This window comes from Hylobates moloch, unplaced genomic scaffold (assembly GCF_009828535.3).
Source record: "Hylobates moloch isolate HMO894 unplaced genomic scaffold, HMol_V3 SCAFFOLD_12, whole genome shotgun sequence".
NCBI lineage: Eukaryota > Metazoa > Chordata > Mammalia > Primates > Hylobatidae > Hylobates > Hylobates moloch.
This window is the reverse complement of record NW_026652287.1, coordinates 596,033-616,167: the sequence shown is the minus strand read 5'-3', so window position 1 is coordinate 616,167 and position 20,135 is coordinate 596,033. Positions and strand designations below refer to the sequence as shown.

The window sequence follows — 20,135 nt, the reverse complement described above, 5'->3', positions numbered from 1 at the left end:
CGCTTGCCCGTGAACTAACACATGCCTACACCTCATTCCCTCACATGGCTAGCTGCCCTGGGCACTCTCCCTGTCTGACTCTTCAGTCCTGCCTTGCAGGACCCAGGGATGGAGGATGGCCTCCCTACTCACGGCACCCTCCCCGCCCAGGAGCTGTAAGGAACACATCTTTGCACTTGTTCCCTATTGCGGTGGTGACTGATTTTGTGCCTTCCCTCTGAGAGGCAGGGGCTGCCCTGGGCTGGGTCTTCCCTACAATGCTACGGGGAACACAAGGCTGGGCCCCTACACCGAAGCAACGGTCAGGCAGGAGGGACCTAGACACAGGTCACACAAAAGCCACAAGGGCGTGTGCCAGTGTAAACAAGTTTCCCGTGGTGGAGGGCCGTGGTCACAGGCCAGACAGCTAGGCATTGGCCAGTGCACTGTACACGCCCCGTCTGGCCCCCTTCACTTCCCGTGGGGCAGAGATGTCAGCTGCTCTGGTACTGGAACCCCAATTCAGCTAAAGGATTCCAAAACTGCACGTCACCGTACTGAAGAAGCGGGAACTTCAATGGGGTCAAGAACAGAATGTTACAAGAGAACCTACAGAGATCCGAGTCCCATTCCTAAAACTCCCTTTCATCACTAACTCTTCAACAATTCGGCAAACCCCACACTCTCCAGAGCGGCAGTTTGGGGATCTGCCGTTGGACTCCTTGCACCTTTCAGGCCTGGGCTACTGTCTCTCTGCCAAGACCCTGCTCCTGGCTCCCAACTGCCCCCCTGCCTCTTTCCACCAGTCCTCTCCCTGCCTCTTTCCACCAGTCCCCCTGCCTCTTTCCACCAGTCCTCTCCCTGCCTCTTTCCACCAGTCCTGGCATGCTCCCTCTCCCCTTTTGTGTGGAGTCATTAAAACTACGGCTGAGTACAGGCTCTGGAATTACAAAGACTTGTTTTTGAGCGCCAACCCTTCCATTCATTTGTGGTATGACCACAAAGGCAGCCCCTCTGACCTCAGTTTCCTCATCTGAAAAACAGACAATAACCGCTCCCGTCCCTGGGCTGATGTGGGGACAGAGGCAGAATGCGAAGTGCTCGGCCCACCTCCTGGTACACAGCAAGCGTTCCCTGGGATGAACCACCGCTGGTGGGGACTGCGAGTAGCTGCCCTCAACCATGCTCTCCGCAGCAGACCGATGGTTCCTGACCCTCAACCACACCCTCTGCAGCAGACCGACGGCTCCTGACACCTAAGTGCTGATGCCTCATGCATCATACTCAGTGCAGCTGGCTGGAGATCCCTATGATGTACCTTTGGTCACATTGAAAAGTGGCCCTGGTTAGAAAGGCTCTTTGTGTGAAGTACCTCTGGCCACAGGGAGCTCAGAGGCAGCACATGGTACAGTCGCCAGGGACCAGGCTGGACCCACACAGTGGTAAAGACAACAGACTGAAGATGGGAAACTTGCCACACAGTGGTCTATGGCTCTGCCATTAAGACTAAGGGAAGCCCATTGGACCCTGGACCCTGTCTTAGACCTTAGCTTTCCAAATTAAGGGCAAAGGATAAGACCCTTCTATTAGTAACACTCCTTCCCAGAGAGGGTGGCACCTGAAGGTGTTAGAGCACAGGGCTGTCTCATCGTAGCTGGCCGGGGCACTGGCAGCCTGACCACCCGTGATCATGTCCTCTAGGGAGGCCTGCTGGATCACGTCGAAGCTGATCCCCATACTGTCGGCCCCCTCCATGTCGTTGACATGGTGAGACTGGAGAATGGTGTTGACGGCCAGGTTCTGAAGGTCCAGCTCCACACACACTGCACAGGAAGACGCCATGCTCAGCCAGCATCCTGCCAGCTCTAGCACCACCAGCCCCCCGGGCCTGACTCCAGCCACCACCACCTCCAGAACCAGCATCAGACCTGCCCACACCCATCCTCACACCTGCCAGGCTATTCAGATTCCCGAGGGCACAGAAGGCCCCACCTGGACCTTGACCCCAGGACCGTCTCCTACAGCCTCAGCTCTGACCTGTGCGGTCGAGCTCTGAGCCCATCCTCGGGAACTCTCGCCTTGAGAAGATGTCACAGAATGGCAGAAACACCAGCCAGGTCTTGTGGGCCTCGTCCTCCCGCCCACTTACCTGTGGAGTAACAGCCTGAACTGTTGATCTCAACAGTGGCTTGGTCATCGAACTCCATGACAAGACAGTTGTCATCAGCCTCCTTTCCACCCAGGTCAGGGCGGGCCGTAGGGGACAGCCAGAGCAGGTGGTTGTGGCGCTGGAGGTGGCGGGCAAAGAAGAGGTCGGAGCCGAATGTGGAGATGTCCTCTGGCAGGTTCCCGATGGGAATGTGAAAGTACCTGCACCGGGGCACAGGTCAGCACTGGGGCACAGGTTGGCGCCGGGGCACATCGCCGGGTCACAGAGACCACTGAGGTCGGCTCTGCTTGGGGACCACTGGCCCACAACGACAGTGCTGCGCTCACCTGCTCATCTCGAAGGCCTGCGACAAGCAGGTGTCCAGGTTGAGGTAGTGCCGGATCATGCGCCGGGCTCCATGGCGCTGCCAGTCCAGGACCCCATAGTTGATCTTGTCGGCCACACAGATAGGCACCAGTGGGAATTCCTCCAAGACGGGAATCTCACTGGCCAGCCTCTTCAGCTCCCAGGTGGACTGAACAGCGATGAGTGTGGGCCCCCGGCGCTCCTCCTGAGTCAAGGCAAAATGGAAGAAAAGACCCGGGTGGACCCAGCCTCAAAGGAGAGGGGGCTCACACAGCAAGACCCCAACCATTATCACCTTGTAGGCGAGCAGGAATCGTTGGATGGCTCTGCAGATGGTCTTCAGGTCAGTTTCTGCCCGAACTTCGAAGGTGTGTTTCGGGGGTGGCAGGAGCTCAGGGCCCACCTTCTCCAGGAGGAGGCTGTGCTCTGCTGAGTACAGGGCGCCAAGGCTGGGCATCTGGTTGCTGCGCACCTAGACAAATGCAGGCCACGTCAGCTTCACCCTGCGTGGGAGGAAGTGGGGGCAGCCCTGGGGCAGACTCCATCACTGCCATGGCACTGCCAGTTCAATCACGACAAGCACTCATGGGCAAAGGCCCTTGAGGACAAGACCTGGAGGGCCTGGGCACCCTGGGAGATGTCCTCCTTCCCCAAACCCTGCCCCAGCCAACGTGCTGCCATGGAGGGCCCATGACTCACAGTGTCCAGCACAAAGACGGATGCCCTGCGCTGTGAGAGGATGAAGATCCCGAAGAGCGCTTTGTGGCCCTGTGCGTGGTGGTACAAGTAGATATGGCGGATACTCCCTGGAGAAGGAAACAAGACCGTCACCCCAGATGTGTGGGAGGCAGGCACATGGTGGGCGGCTGATGCAGGCCATACCTGGTTCCAGGTAGCTGAACTGGGCCAGAGAGCGCATCTCCAGGTGCTCAAGAGCAAAGGTCTCTGCTTCCCAGCCCGAAAGGTGCCTCACCAGCTGTTTATTGACCACACACACACAGCCCAGGTGCACCAGGGCCCGGAACAGTAACGGAACCTGGAAGAATCAGGCAGACAGGCTGGCAAGGGCTGGATGGGGTGCTCTGGCTGCCCATGTGACTTCTGCCTGGGATGTGGCTGTGCCCCTGCAGCTGCCCGGCCCACTGCCCACAGGCCACTCTTGGCAGACACACTGCTGACATTCACCTCACCTGTGGGAACGAGTCCACAATCACTGCTGTTCCCCAGCCCACACCCTGGGTGGGTTTCTTTCCTCTATACCACCCTACTGGAGCCTCCCCCAGTCCAGTCGAGGGTGGCTGGGGAGTCACCTGAGTCTCATATACGCCCTCGATGTCTGGCGCTGACAGCTCAGCGTTGATCTCGTTGATGTGTTCCTGGTACATGTCCTCTGGCACTGAATACTCATAGAGATTGTAGACCATGTTGGAGCGAGGAAGGACCCGATTTACCTGGCGAGAATATGATGATGATCTTGTCACCAGGCGTAGGTGGTAATGTCTGTGGTGCACACACAAGCACACACTGTTCAGAGTCCTAGGACTTCCAGTGCCTAACGATGGGGTACACCCACCACGCCACAGTCCACCTCTCTCAATGATTACAACTAAAAACTCTGGACGTAATTTTTATGTTATTTATTTATTTTTTACAGACAGGGTCTCACTCTGTTGCCCAGGCTGGAGTGCAGCAGTGTGATCACAGCTCACTGCAGCCTCCAACTACTGGGCTCAAGCAGTCCTCCAGCCTCAGCCTCCTGAGTAGCTGGGATGAGGAACACACCACCACGGATGGCTTTTTTGTTTTTTTGTAGAAAGGAGGGTCCCACTATGAGGCCCAGGCTGGTCTCAAACTCCTGGGCTCAAGTGATCCTCCCACTTCAGCCTCCCGAATCGCTGGAACTGCAGGTGTGAACCACCATGCCTGGCCTCTGGACACAATTTTGAAAAGCAACCTGCAGCCTCTGAGAATAGACAAGAGCTCTCAGAATACAGCAGTCAACACTGGTCTGGGGAGGTCCCCAGTTCATCTTCCTCCATTCTCTCATGGGTTTAACCTGAGGGTGTAGATGGCAAAAACTGAGAGAAATCACATTTTCCTAGTCAGAACTGAAAGAGAGCCTCTGGGGGAGCCAGAAAGTGTGCATGGGATCCTGGGGGGGTCTGGGAGAGCTGGAGAGGGGGCACCCTAGCTTCATGAATGGGGTCCTGGGGGGGTCTGGGAGAGCTGGAGAGGGGGCACCCTACTTTCGTGAATGGGGTCCTGGGGGGGTCTGGGAGAGATGGAGAGGGGGCACCCTAGCTCCCTGTGTGGGGTCCTGGAGGGGTCTGGGAGAGCTAGAGAGGGGGCACCCTGGCTTCATGTGTGGGGGGCTGGGGGAATCCTGGAGAGGAGAGCTGGAGAGGGGCACCCTAGCTTCATGCATGAACCAGCAGCACAAGTCCCAGGCTCACTACGAGCTGCACTTGCACAGGTGACCCAAAACAACGCAGCAGAGGCTCTGGAGGTTGAGCTGACATTGGAAGCTTTGCACAAAGAGGCAAGGCAGAGCTTGGGCACTGGAATTAACCGGGTTGGTTGTTGCTAAAACAAACAAACAAAAAAAACTGACACTCTAAAGGATTTTTAAAAGTACCCAAAGTCTCAAATATGTAAAATGTCCAGGTTGCAATAAAGCGTTTCTTGGCATAACAACAACCAGGAAAATCTGAATAATTCTCAAGCGAGAAGAGAACCAGCAGGGTTAGATTTTTCCAGTAACATGAAATTAGACCGACACACACACACACACAAAAATCAAAGAAATGAAAAATTATGTTCTGGTAAATAGGAACTGGAACAATTAGTGTAATTGTATTTTTAAAAATGTATATATTTCCTGGCTTTCACTGAAGGAATCTAGATGAAATGATACCCCTTGAGCGCTTGGCTTGGTTTCTCAACATAACCTCCCAACGAGGCTCAGGCTCTTTAGAGGAACAGCTAATTCCATGTCTGGAAGTTCAAGGTGAGCCTGGCCTCTCTTAGTGGCCAGAAAGCAAGGAAGTTTTCAAACACCAACAGGGCATGTCAAAAGGACTCAGGTGCCAGCTTGAAGGGATCTGGCCAGCCCAATTTGGGATAATTTGAGTCTCAAAAAGATATTGACCACCAAAGAGTCTACTGTCTGGCTCCATTAATATGAAGTTCTAGAAAGTCACATGCACACAGTTATAGAAATACAGAAATCAGGCCAGCAGAAGATTGCATGGGGGGGACAAGAGCACCCTCCGGGGTGATGGAAACATTCTGCACCTGGGTGGGGGTGTGGGTGACACAGGCATAGTCATGTGTACAAAAACCCAATCAACTGCACATTTAAAAATCTGCACTTAACTATATGGAAATAACAGTAAGTTCTCACTTAATATCAATGGATTCTTGGAAACTGCGATGGTGAAGTGATGTATAGCAGGTCCTCAAATAACATCATTTTGTTCAATGTTCTTTCTTCCTTTAAAAAAAAAAAAAAAAAATTCTGCGGCCGGGCGCCGTGGTTCAACCTGTAATCCCAGCACTTTGGGAGGCCGAGGTGGGTGGATCACCTGAGGTCGGGAGTTCGAGACCAGCCTAACCAACACGGAGAAACCCCATCTCTACTAAAAAATACAAAATTAGCTGGGCGTGGTGGTGCGTGCCTGTAATCCCAGCTACTCGGGAGGCTGAGACAGGAGAATTTCCTGAACCCAGGAGGCGGAGGCGGAGGCGGAGGTTGCGGTGAGCTGAGATGCGCCACTGTACTCCAGCCTGGGCAACAAGAGAGAAACTCCATCTCAAAACAAACAAACAAACAAATAAAAATAAATAAGTAAAAAAAAAAAACTCTGTAGAGAAGGGGTTTTGCCATGTTGCCCAGGCTGGTCTCGAATGCCTGAGCTCAAGCAATCCACCAGCCTCAGCCTCCCAAATTGCTGGGATTACAGGCATGCACCACTGCGCCTGGCCAACAGTTTCATTATCGTTTCAGAGAAGAAAAAAAAATCTGTTTCATTTTACATCATTTTACTTAGTCATTTCACTTAAAATTGCAGTTTCTAAGGACCTATCAACCCATAAAGTGAGGGCCTACCATGTTCCTTAACATACCTAACGCGTGTGTGTTGGGCAGGATTTGGCTACAGTTGACATTAAAACATCAAACACTGAGGCAGGAGGATTGCTTGAGTCCAAGAGCACAAGGCTGCAGTGAGGCAAGATCATGCCACCGCACTCCAGCCTAGGTGATGGAGTGAGAGACCTTCTCAAAAACAGAAACAACAAAGTTAAACAAAAATCCACTACTCCATAGTAATACTTTAAAAAGAGAGGAAAAGTGAAAGGAATAAACCCATTTGCCATGCCCTACCTTGAAAATTAAAAAATAATTTAAAGGGAAAAAGCATTTATCTTGCTTAAAAAAAAAAAACCCTCAGCATATTATACCTCTCGTATCTTGCTTTTTAAGGAATAAACTAGAGTTCATTTCTACTTGATCTGCACAAAGCTCTTTGTTATCAAGGAAACAGCTAATACACAGGGGAACAGAATCAGAAGACATCATCTTGGAGCCTCGTGGACCCCATGAGACACAGATGCTGACACCATCCAGCCAAACGTTGAGGACAGAATATTCACACAGCGCCAGAACCTCCCTCCAGAGATGACCTGACAGTCATAAAGGGAAACATCCCACAAGTTAGGGCACTGCTACACGGCCACAGCACCACAGCACCACGCATCTAAAGGAAGGTGTAGAAATCCCACAGTCCCACCTGTTCTCTGTGGTCTCGATGCCTCTGCGTCTGCTTTCCTTTTTTATCCGCCCACCTCGGTCTCCCAAAGTGCTGGGATTACGGGTGTGAACCACCACACCTGGCTCTGTGTCTACTTTCTATATGCACATTCTACTGAATCACCTGGCTGGAATCGAGTTTCACCTTCTCCAGAAAACCTCGTGTAGGTACAAATATGCACACCTCACCTCCCCAACTACATGTCACTTCTTACGTGATTCACAGCATCCAGTCAAGAAATGTGCTGAGCCAACACATTAACAACGGGGAGTTCGGGCGGAGATGCCATCTAAGAGCCTCAGTGCACTCATGGCCACATGAAAACCTTTGCAGTTTCTGCAGGTGGAAGAAGCCCAGCACAAAGACCCACCTACTACTGTAGGGTTCCATTTACATCAAATGCCCAAACAGGCAAACCCAGAGACAGGAAGTGGATCAGTGGCTACTGAGGGCTGGGGGAGGATGGTGACAGGTGAAGGATGCCGGGTTTCTTTTCGGAGTGACGAAAATATCCGAATGGGGGGGCGAGGGGAGGGGGAATATCAGGATAAACAGCTAATGCATGTGGGGCCTAATGCCCAGGTGACAGGGTGATGGGTGCAGCAAACCACCATGGCATGTGCTTATTTATGTAACAAACCTGCACTCTCTGCACATGGATCCCGGAAATCAAAGTAAAATTTAAAAAAAAGAAACAAGAAAATGTCAACATTGACTGGCAATAGTCATGCCACTAAAAGCCATTGAATTCTGCACTTTAAATGGGTGAGTTGGATGGTGTGTAACTTTACATCCCAATAAAGCTGTTAACAACCAAAGAGCCTATGGAGACAGAGTTCACAACCTCTAACCAATGCCACTCGGTTTGTCCCCACAACATGGACCTCGTGGGCAGACAAACTCATAGTGACAAGGGCACCAGCAGCTCCATTCCCGGCACTCGCTCTGCCCCAGGCTCTGTGCTCAGTGCTCACACACATTGTTTTGAGGACTTCCTACAACATCCCCATAAGGTACTGAGGAGGTGGAGGCTTGAGGCCACGCTAGATCACGGGAAAGCCACCTCAGGCTGCCCAGATGACTGCAGAGGCAGCATTAGCTGCCTCCCTACCTTGCGATACGAAGCACCCTCCTCCGCTTTAGCCACTCGCTGGTTCACGTAGAACACACGGGGGATGCTCAGCCTGATGCAATGCAAGTCATTGCCAATGAGCGCCCACAGCCTGAACAGGCCGGCCTGGCTGGTCTCGCTGATCTGAAAGGCCACACGGACATACAGCATGTCACAGGACACACCGGAACCCACAGACGGGGCCACCTCCCAGGTAGCTTCCAGCTCCTAGCACAGGGCCTTAGGCCTCCCTACAATGGGCAGGAAACTCCAGGCCCACTCTAACCCTCCCATCCCAGACCTCAGGGCCCAGCTGGACACCCCATCCCTGGGCCATCAGCAGAGTCACTGCCCTCCCCTTGGATCAAGGTCTACACCTGCACAATCTGCCACGGAAGGTCCAGGATGCTGCGGGCAGTTCTTCGCAAGAAGCTCCCCAGCCCCGTGGCAGGACCATCCCGGATGGCCGCGGGCCTCAGCACACCCTCTGCCGACTCCAGACGCTGCCTCTTCCTGCGGGCGAGGCGCTGCCGGGCCTGCAGCTGCCACTTCTTCTTGTGGAACCAGAGCCAGACAAGCCACTCCTCCTGGGATGGATGGTGAGCACAGCCAATGTGCAAGTGGTGAGATGGGAATGTCCGCCATGACTTTCTCACAAGCAGCCTCCCTAGGGGTCAGGACGCATCTCGGGCTCCCTGGGCTGTGCAACAGACCCCTCAGAGACAGACAGTGTCACAGCTGTGTGCCTTACCTGGGTGGTTCCCAGGGCGGGAGGCTGCCCCAAGATTTCCTGCCAGGGCACAGTCGGCGTGAGGTCCTGGGACTCCTCCTGACTCTCCCAAAGAACTCGCTTCCTCTTCACAGTGACAGGGGCTGCTGGGTGAGGCAGCTTCACGAGGCCGAAGTCCTCCATGTCGGGAGCACTTGGCCTCGGACTGTCTTCTGCGGCCTCGGCCATCGTGACCTGGAAAGACCCAGTGAAGCCTTAAATCTCAGGATCTCGGGCTGGGCAGGGTGGCTCATGCCTGGAATCCCAGCACTTTGGGAGGCCAAGACAGGAGAATTGCTTGGGGCCAGGAGTTTGAGACCAGCCTGGGTAACAGCAAGACCCTGTCTCTACAAAATATATTACAAATTAGCCGGGCGTGGTAGTGCGCCTGTAGTCCCAGCTACTTGGTAGGCTGAGGCAGGAGGATCACTTGAACCCAGGAGTTGGAGGCTGCGGCAAGCTATGATCACACCACTGAACTCCAGCCTGGGCAAGAGTGAGACCTTGCCTCATAAAAACAAGCAAACAAAAATCTTAGGATCTCATCCCCACAAATTCTACTTCTCGAAATCTAACATAAGTATATCACCTGAAATGGCATGTTCGTTTATACAAGTTTACTGAACTTTTAATAGTGAAGGCCGGGTGTGGTGGCTCACGCCTGTCATCCCAGCACTTTGAGAGGCTGAGGTGGGCGGATCACTTGAGCCCAGAAGTTTGAGACTAGCCTGGCCAACACGGTGAAACCCCGTCTCTACAGAAAATAGAAAAATTAGCTGGGTGTGGTTGTGTGCGCCTGTGGTCCCAGCTACTTGGGAGGCTGAGGTGGAAGGATCACTTGAGCCTAGGAGGTGGGGGTTGCAGTGAGCCAAGGTTGCGCCACTGCATTCCAGCCTGGGCAACAGGGTGAGACCCTCTTTCAAAAAAAGTGAAAAGATCAAACCGAAAAATAAAATGTCACTCAAGACTACCAACAAGTAAATCTTTGCATTTTGCCATGTTTGCTCCAGAATGCTTTTTATAAGAAAGAAAATATTGCAAATAATGGGTACAGCCCTCTTCTGTCTGCCCCCACATACCTTTAAATTTTTACCACATGTCTACAGACACATGCCACAGCTGTTAAGTTTTAACCTAAATAGTAACATGTGGGACACATATGACTGCAACTTGTTTCCTTTTTTTTTTTTTTTTGAGACACAATCTCACTCTGTTGTCCAGGCTGGAGCGCAATGGCGCGATCTCATCTCACTGCAACCTCGCCTCCTGGGTTCAAGCAATTCTCCTGCCTCAGCCTCCCAAGAAGCTAGGATTACAGGCACCTGCCACCAAGCCCGGCTAATTTTTTGTTGTATTTTTAGTAAAAAGATGGGGTTTCACATGTTGGCCAGGCTGGTCTCGAACTCCTGACCTCAAGTGATCCACCCACCTCAGCCTCCCAAAGTGCTGGGATTACAGGCGTGAGCCACATGCCTGGCCCTGCAACTTGTTTCTTTACTCAGCCATGTATTTTTGAGACTGACACCAGGTGAAACACGTACATATGGTTCGTTCATTGTAACTGATGTGAAATGTTCCATCACACAAACACATCAGCCTACCTACCCATGACTTTGCAAATGAAGAATGACAAGCGCCTACTTTTTCAAAACTACAAACTGCGACTCAATGACCATCTCTGTATGTGTTGCCTGGTCCCGGAGAACAACCACCTCCACCTCTAGCACCAGGGATTTCCTACTTCCCACAGTCTTGATACTTGATGCCGCCACACTCACTTGCCTTCAGTGTGACCTGCTATCTAAATACATCATGCTGCATTTACCTCATCAATAGTAAGGCTGAACATCTTCTTGGCCCTGTGCAGGCAGCTCCCAAAATGGCCCAACGACCCCCACTTCCTTGTGCTCACACCCTGTGTGACTCCTTCCCTGAGTGGGGGTGGGACCCAGTGACTTGCCCGTAATGAACAGATTCCAGCAAAAGTCATGGAATGCCACTCCTGAGAGCAGCTATAAAACACCGTGGCTTCTGCCTGGCTGGCACTCTCTCAAAAGGCCAGTGCCATGCTGTGAGATGTCCTGTGAAGAGCGCCATGGAGCAGGGGACTAAGGATAATGTCCAGACAAAGGCCGAGGAGGAACTGAGCCCTGCCATGCCCATGGGAGGGAGCTCGGAAGTGGCTCCTTCTCCAGTGGAGCCCTCGGATACACGAGTGCATTTAAGTTGCTAAGTTTTGGGGTTATTTGCTATGCAGCAATAGATAGCTAACACACATTTATGAGCCATTTCTAACTTTTGTACATTCTAAACATCTTCAAAATGTAACTCAGGCCTTTGTTTCATGGTGACTTCTGTGCTACATATAAGTTTGGGTGTGTTGACTTCCTATCAGGAAAGTTTTCAAACATATACGAAAGCACAGTAATGAGCTCCCACGTTCTTATCACCAGTGTCAACAATTATCAACATTCTGCCTTTCTTGTCACAGACTACACAAGATTTAACTTTTAATTAATTGATCACTCTTTCTCTTTGTGATGTTTTTCACATGTGCCTTAAAAAAGCCCTTCCTGGCCGGGCACGGTGGCTCACACTTGTAATCCCAGCACTTTGGGAGGCCGAGGCGGGCGGATCACGAGGTCAGGAGATCGAGACCACGATGAAACCCCATCTCTACTAAAAATACAAAAAATTAGCCGGGCGTGGTAGCAGGTGCCTGTAGTCCCAGCTACTTGGAGAGGCTGAGGCAGGAGAATGGCGTGAACCTACGAGGCGGAGTCTGCAGCGAGCCGACATCACTCCACTGCACTCCAGCCTGGGTGAGAGAGCGAGACTCCGTCTCAAAAAAAAAAAGCCCTTCCCACCTTCCCACCCCAGCATCATAGTTTCCTGAGTTGTTTACCAAAGATTTTAGTTTCCTTTTTTTTTTTAAAGACACAGGGGTCTCGCTCTGTCACCTAGGCTGGAGTGCAGTGGTCATCTTGGTTCACTGCAGCCTCAACCTTCCAGGCTCAAGTGATCCTCCCACCTCAGCCTCCCAAGTAGCTGGGACTACAGGCACGCACAACCATGCCTAATTTTGTTGTGCCAGATTTTTTTTGTAGAGACGAGACCTCCCTATGCTGCCCAGGCTGATCTGGAACTTCTGGGCTCAACTGATCCTCCTTCCTTGGACTTCCAAAGGAAGTCCGGAAATGTCTGCCCACCTAGGCCTCCCAAAGTGCTGGGATTACAGGCGTGAGCCACCGCACCTGGCCAAAGAACCTTTTTCTTGTCATGTGAGTTTGTATACTGCTCTTATTTATAGCTTACTTTTAATTTTCAGCATTTAAGAATTTTCCTTTTGCTCTTCTGACTTTCACTGTACCTTTTATTACACTGTGTCCTGTGTTTCTAAGTGTTTCCAGAAGGGAAGATATTCATTTCACATTCAGAAAACTGGGGCTTCAAGAGACAGTGATTTGCCCAAGGCCCTGAGTCTAAGTAGTGCACCCTAATATTTTCACATAAGGAGACAGTTCCTCACCCTCACCTGAGCCTCACAATGGTGTCCTATTAACAAAAGAGTGACAACTCAGAGTTAGAGAGTAAAGTGCCAACGGGCACGTTTTCAGAAAAAGTCCACTTTCGATGCTTGAACAGAAGCTTCACTACAGCACACTCAGCAGCGCAAGGAGCCTGGCGTCCTGTGTGTCACGAGGATCCCGCCCAGCCCAGCCTCGGGGCCCCACCGTCACCTGTCTTCTGCCCTCCAGGGTGAAGAGCTCACTGATCTTCTTCTGCTTATAGACATCATTCTTCTCCAGCAGTTTTTTGTGCAGCCAGTCAGGGTGTTTGACACGTGGCACTGGGTTCTTTACCTGTGTGAGGTCAACACCCATCAGAGAGAGACCCTCGTCTAACTGCACGGTTTTTAGCCCCACAGCCCGTGCCACTGACCCCGCCCTTACCTGCTGCAGGGCTGCAGGGATGGTGATGATCTTCTGGATGGCGCTTCCCAGCCGCTCAATGTAGTAGTCCCAATCCAGAATCTGCATGTGCAGGAAACGGGCACAGAGAACAGCAGGTGGCAGCAGCCATGAGTGGGGCTCACTTTGTGCTGAGCACAGGGCTAACCACTGTGTCTTATTTAATCCTCTCAGAAACTCTATGATGAAAGGTGCCCATTGCACAGCAGAGGACACCAAGGCAGGGAGCTTCACTGACTCCTCCAGATCACAGAGCTAGTAGGTGGCTGAGCCAACATCCCTGGCCTTAGTCCATCCAATAGAACAGCTAAAGAGCCCCAGGCACTTCATGCTTTCAGTTTTGCCCTAAAGGGTTATTAGTTGCTCACCTACTACTTATCAGAAAGCAGGAAGTCAAGAGTGAAGACGCCAGACAAAAAAACAGAATCCAACTCAGACATATTGTGCTCTGTCTAGCTTTCCTTGTAAACTTTTAAGAGTAGAGAACACAACTGGCACTCACTGCTCGAATATCAAAGTCTTGAAGGGAAGAGCTCTTGAGCCATTTCCGGAGAAAGTGCTTCCTCACCGTGGGCTCTGCTTGGAAAATGGCAAGTGGGATGGCCCTGGGTGAGGAAGACAGGCACACAGCTCAGTAACAGTGAAAATCACCCAAAATCTGATCATAACTCTTATCAAATGAACATGGAAATAAGGACTTGTAACAGCTGTTCACAAACATCAATGTATACGTCTGCGTGCATATGTATGCACAAACATGCCTACAGGTTCCTCGGGGAGTAACACGTGTGTGTGTACGTGTAAACACATGCATGTGTGTGTGTAAATATGTCTACATGTTCCTCACAGAGTAACCATGTGCATGCATATAAACGCATGCGTGTGCGTAGACATGTCTGTGTTTCTCACTGAGTAACCGCGTGCATGCGTACAGGCAAACACGTGCATGTTCATAACTATGTCTACATGTTTCTCACGGCATAACCATGTGCATGCATATACATAAACGCATGCGTGCGTAAACATGTCTGCGTTTCTGAGTAACCACGCGCATGTGTATAGGCAAAGACGTGTGTGTACGTAAACATGTCTGCGTTTCTGAGTAACCACGTGCATGCATATAGGCAAAGACATGTGTGTGTACGTAAACATGTCTGCGTTTCTGAGTAACCATGCGCATGCATATAGGCAAACGTGCACGTTCATAACCATGTCCACATGTTCCTCGCTGAGTAACACACAGAAGACTCAGGCTGCTTTCTAGAAAGAATGAGCCTGTTTTCACGTCACTAGCAAAGCAACTGGCAACCGTCAGTGCTTCTCTTTCACTGGAGGAAACATCTGTGGTGAATACTGCAAACATAAGGAGACCTAAAGAAGACATGCACACTATGCATCCACTTGGCTCCATCAAGCTTCAACACTTGGCCACTTTGACTTCCTGTGTGAGACGATCAGAGTGAAGCCCTGTGTGACCCCAACCTATCCCCTCCTCACACAGAAGTAAAGACAACCCTTATTCTGGTGTTCATCAACCCCATGCAGGCATTTGTACTGGTCCTATTTGTATATAACCACCAAAAAAAAAAAAAAAAAAGAGGAGTTTCCATGTTTTTAAGTTTTACATACATGGAGGCATAAGGGTCTTCCTTCAACCTGATTTTTGCTTTTTTCTCCAGCATGGTTTCAAACTGTCAGTGCTGTAACCTGTAGCTGCAATTCAACCCTTTGAACTCTGGTATAGTGTATCTCATTCCCTACAAAATGGCAATTATCCATTTCTGGTTGATGGACACTTATGCCATCCCCAAACTTGGTGTTAAACACAGCCCAAATCTGTAGGGAACCCCTTACCTCTCCGTGACGGGGGGAGCCCTCACCTCTCCGTGACGGGGGGAGCCCTCACCTCTCCGTGACGGGGGGAGCCCTCACCTCTCCGTGACGGGGGCAGCCCTCACCTCTCCGTGACGGGGGCAGCCCTCACCTCGCTGTGACGGGGGGAGCCCTCACCTCTCCGTGACGGGGGAGCCCTCGGGCTTGCGGGAGATGATGTAGCGGCAACTCAGCCCTGCATCCTTGACCATCTGGTCTCCCAGGAACTCGGCCAGGCGCTTTGCTGTGCTGATGGATGTAGACTTCTGCTCCCCGTAATCTTCCAGTTTCCGAGACATAGAACGATTCTCAGAGATGAGCTCGAATAGCTCAGAGTCAGGCATGTTGGCTGCCTAGAGAAAGACAATGGGTAAAACACTGCAGAAATCAAGGGGCAGAGTCTGGGCTCACCCTGGACTGTGGTCCTCTAAGCCATGCCCTTCTCTAGCCTGAGATGCAGAAGCCTGCAATTTCAAGAGCTCTCTCATATGCCTGTGTGGCAATACTTTAAAACACACACACACACACACAACTTTAGCTTTTATTATTTTTTTGAGACAGAGTCTCGTTCTGTCACCCAGGCTGGAGTGCAGTGGTGCAATCTCAGCTCACTAAAACCTCCCCTCCTGGGTTCAAGAGATTCTCGTGCCTCAGCCTCCCAAGTAGCTGGGATTACAGACACGTGCCATCACATCCAGCTAATTTTTGTATTTTTAGTAGAGAAAGGGTTTTGCCATGTTAGCCAGGCTGGTTTCCAACTCCTGACCTCAAGTGGTCTGCCCGCCTAGGCCTCCCAAGTGCTGGGATTACAGGTGTGAGCCACCACGCCTGGCTTGGCTTTTATTTTATAAAACTGTGCACAAAATATCAAGAAGAATTTACTGAAGAGCACCAAGGCTGCAGAAAAGGATATTGCTTGGCCTAAGACAGGAAGTTTTTCTCCTTGAAAGGAAGAGCCAGAAGAGAGGAAAGAGAAACTCCGGCTGGCGGGAGAGTGGCCTGAGCAGTTCCAGTGTGGCGTCCACATCCAGCTGGAGCTGCTGCTTTGCACACATGTTCCTGACCACAGGCCCCCCACATCCTGTAAGGGGTGCTGGGCTCATGAATATTCTGTGTGATACCCCCAGTGCTCCCTTGCTCGTGTGTTTCACTCTATACAAGACAATATGCCAAAAAACAGAAGCCCACACAGCAAAGCAAGCCAGGAAAGCACTGCAGAGTGTTCTAGTATTCCTTCTACCCAAGACGCCTGTGCCTGGGAAACATATGCACCGAGATATCTCACTCAATGCAACACCATTTATAACAATGGAAATGTGAAACCTATCTGGCAGTAAATAATCGTGGACTAGTTACGGACATTAAGGTATGTAAACTGGTAAAATGTTATGTCGCCTGAAAAATATAAAAAATACAAAGTAACATAGAAATAAGCAAATATCCCAGGCTGGAGTGCAGTGGTGCAGTCACGGCTCACTATGGCCTCCACTTCCTGGTCTCAAGTGATCCTCCCAAGTAGCTGGGACCACAGGCACGCATCACCATGCCAGGCTTATCACGCTATTTAGAAAAACGTTTCCTTCAGAGTTGTGTCCCTGGATGCAGAAGTTGAGGGGAACTCCAAGGGGTAATTGTGCTCAGGAGGTCTTGGGATTTCATCAGGATTGGCCCTGAGTTCTTCGGTCACCTTGGTCTCCAGGAGCCCAGGAAGCGCGGGGCCCCCTTCTTGCAGGGTCCTTCATCCCTCAGAGCAGGTGAGGGTGGAGGGTAGGCCCTTACCTTGCTGTACAGCACGTCCAGCCAGTAGTCAGCCACCTTGGCTACAGAGCCATACACCTCTTCCAGCGTGCTGCCCTTGAGGAAGGCCTCAAACACCGAGGATTGGAAGATCTTAATCAGCTGCAGTTCCCCGCGGCGTTTGACCTCAAAGCCCTTGAGCTCAGCCAGAGAACCATCTTCATTGAACACAGCATATCTGAAAAAAAAAAAAAAAAAGGCAAGCACAGCAGTGGCAAGGAGCGCTGGGGAGCCACCAGCTGTGCCTCATCCTCTCTGCCCGCCTCTTCCCTTTCCAACCCTCCACCTGTCATCCAACAGGCAGCAAACGTCTCTCTCCCTTAGGCCACTGCTTCTCTAAAAGGAAAATGACTGAAGGGCCTGCAGCCACAGAGCCAGAATACAGCAGCCGGGCAGACAGAGCTGGTGCAAACGGAATCAGTAAGATCACAAGAACCCAGGTCTATTTCTATCCTGGCTCCTGATCCAACCTCCTTTCTGGGCTAAATTTAATCTATCTCAATCCATGTCCTTTCTAAAGCACAAAAGCTATGAGAGTCCCACCTCTTCTTCAATTTCTTGCCTTCTTCCTTGGAGGCTGGAAGAATCATGGCAAGGTAGGGCCCATCAACCTCAAAAAAGATGCTGTTCTCTGAGCGGGTGACGTAGGTGAGTGAGGACGGCTCAGCCAGCTCCTGGTACTGGTCATTGGTGAAGCCTTCCTGAGAAACAACAGTGAAGAGGGGGCAGCTTCACTCGTGACGGCCCAAACCTGGAAACCACCTGGTGTCCCTCCAGGAGTGGATGGATTGGCAAACTGAGGCTTTTCCACATAACTAACACAACTTGGCAGCAGGAAGGAAGTAAGTTCTGATGGAAGGAAGGAGGTTCTGATGCACGCAACCAAGTGGTGAAACTCAGGTGTATCTCGTTAGGTCCAAGAAGCCAGACCCAAAAGGCTACAGGCTGTATGCTTCCATTTACATGACATTTTCGACAAAGCAAAATTACAGTACAAAAAACACATTGTGGGTTGCCAGGGTTTCGGGGTAGGGAGAGGATTTGTTGACAGAGGGGTTGCAGCTGTTTTGTGTTGCTTTGTGGTGCTGGACACACACATTATGCACTTGTCCAAACCCACAGGGCTGTACGCTAGTGAACAGTGAACGTCACTGTGTGCAAATTACAAGCCATCCAGCCATGGTGCTGGGATCCCAAGGGGGGTGCAGACCGGGCCAAATGAGCCCAATAGCACTGTGGACATATAGCAGAACATGCCGACAGGGTGGGGAGGAAGGAGCTGCCCCGTGAACTCTGCTGACTGGACAGGGTAAGGCTGAAAATAAAAGTAACTATCTACAAATGCTGTACAGTGGCTGGTGAAATTATTTCTCATGGGACGCAAGTCTGTTAGCAATTCTGAAACTACTTTACATGTACTCTAGGATTGAACGAATACATATATTGAGAAATTCGAAACAGGTTTATCACTGAAGGAGAAAGAAGTCACTAATAAGAAAGGGGCAGACTCGTGTTTAAATGCATCCATGCAGACAGACAGACACAGAAATAAACAGCTCTGTGTGCGTGCATTACCAGAGACACACTTCCTGGCTGTCTCCACTGTGAGAGACTGGAAGCTATGACACTCCCAGGAACAGTGAGCACAGCCAGCACCCCGTCTCGGGTTTTCACATCATTCTTCTCGGAGAACTGGCTGACTCCAGGTTGGAGCAGGGAAAATATAAGATGAGGGTGGTAGACCTTACAGTACCAAGGAGGAGGAAAGTGCTCCAGAAACAAAGACCAGAAGAGGGCGTGTCCCAAGAACACGCCACAAACCAGGAGGCCCCAGTGGCCCAAGGGGAACACGTGGAGCAGGACACCACTCCGGTCCTATGAACAATAACCCTGGGATGTCTACTCTGATCTGCAAATCCACACAGATGTCAATAAGCAGACAAATAAGCAAGAACAAATGGGAGAGAAGGATAACAACGCTTCCCTACAGGATCCCAATTGATACAGTAGAAGGAATGGGGGAAACAGACAATTGCCAGAGAAAAACCACCACAGGAAACCTCAGGCATAACTGCTGCAGGTGCGACCCACCAGCAAACACAGCCCATCAGCAACGCTAACACAGTGGGCAGAAGATTATGGAACAGCTGGGGATACAGTGTCTCAAAGCACCTGCTCCACGTATTTATTTGCTGCTGTGATGGCTCTAATACATGTCCAGAAACTCTGACAGCCCTCCTCCAGGGACACTTATTCCTCCCCACTGGGTGTGTATTTACGACTTAAGAGCCGCACAGGACGGGGCACAGGAGCGCCACAGTAAGGCCTGCAGAAGCCCCTCAGGCAGGAGACTAAGCCATCCCCACAACACACCCACACCCCCGCGCCACCACAAACCAACACGATGCGCCTGAGAACGTGGGGAGGGTGTCGCACCTGTGGAGTTCCTCCAAAAACTCAAATCACCTCAGTCTAGTCACGAGGAACAACAGACAACCCCTGATCAAGGGACAGCCAACCATCGCCTGGCCGGCAGCACCAAAGGGTGAGGTCGTGACACGAGGATGGACCAGGACAGGACAACTCGGCACCACGTGGGTCCTTGCTGGGATCCTGGGAGAGAGGAGGGGCTGTAGTGGGAAATGGGAAATCCAGGTGAGGCCTGCAGTGCAGTCACTGGGGCACAGACATAGGTTTCTTAGTGTAGACAAGTGCACCGTGGTTTATGCGAGGTCAGCGTTAGGGGAAGCAGGCTGAAGGGGATACAGAAATTCTCTGTACTATTTTTGTAATTTACTGTAAGTTTAAAATTATTTCAAAATAAAAAGTTAAAAGCAAAAAATTCTGGGAGCTATGCTGAAAGAGAAAGGAGTGGAATCACTTGATACCCTCTGACCACGGTCTTCAGGCTATAGAAAAGCAATGTGAGCAGTGCTGGGTGCCAGGAAGGCATGCACACTGTGAGGTGCTGCAGAGCCAGTGACGTCAGGGCACTGACACCAGGCCAGCCAGCACTTCAGGACCAGAGGCCCCAGACTCACCTTGACCATGATGTTCAACATGGCGCCTGGGTAGGAGATGGTCACTTTGGGCTTCTTCGCGTTGGTCGTCTTGAAGACAAAATTTTCTGGGAAGCTGTTGGGTAGGACGCACCATATTCCATCTGTGTCCAGCTCTAAGGGCCTCCTTCAGAGAAAGAGAGGAGCAAGGTCGTGAGTTCCCCTTTCCTTCTCGCCCAGTGTGTGGCCTCCAGCCTTCCCTCCTTCCTTCCCACCCAGTGTGTGACCTCCAGCCTTCCCTCCTTCCTTCT

The 20,135-nt window shown here is 51.2% G+C and overlaps 1 protein-coding gene across 2 annotated transcripts in view; it reads right to left on the bottom strand.

Annotated features, from left to right (window-relative positions):
* Positions 1-20,135, bottom strand: part of POLE (DNA polymerase epsilon, catalytic subunit) — a 59,502-nt gene that overhangs the window by 15,963 nt on the left and 23,404 nt on the right. For both annotated transcript variants that reach the window (XM_032168217.2, XM_058425171.1), the window contains exons 23-39: positions 19,867-20,011; positions 17,369-17,526; positions 16,808-17,003; positions 15,167-15,381; positions 13,659-13,761; positions 13,139-13,219; positions 12,926-13,048; positions 9,168-9,380; positions 8,794-9,003; positions 8,417-8,560; positions 3,805-3,945; positions 3,377-3,530; positions 3,194-3,300; positions 2,790-2,966; positions 2,476-2,699; positions 2,129-2,349; positions 1,598-1,802 (exon numbers count right to left, since the gene is read on the bottom strand). In XM_032168217.2, the coding sequence (XP_032024108.1) occupies positions 1,598-1,802; positions 2,129-2,349; positions 2,476-2,699; positions 2,790-2,966; positions 3,194-3,300; positions 3,377-3,530; positions 3,805-3,945; positions 8,417-8,560; positions 8,794-9,003; positions 9,168-9,380; positions 12,926-13,048; positions 13,139-13,219; positions 13,659-13,761; positions 15,167-15,381; positions 16,808-17,003; positions 17,369-17,526; positions 19,867-20,011 (2,817 nt within the window). The remainder of the gene's footprint in view (positions 1-1,597; positions 1,803-2,128; positions 2,350-2,475; positions 2,700-2,789; positions 2,967-3,193; positions 3,301-3,376; positions 3,531-3,804; positions 3,946-8,416; positions 8,561-8,793; positions 9,004-9,167; positions 9,381-12,925; positions 13,049-13,138; positions 13,220-13,658; positions 13,762-15,166; positions 15,382-16,807; positions 17,004-17,368; positions 17,527-19,866; positions 20,012-20,135) is intronic.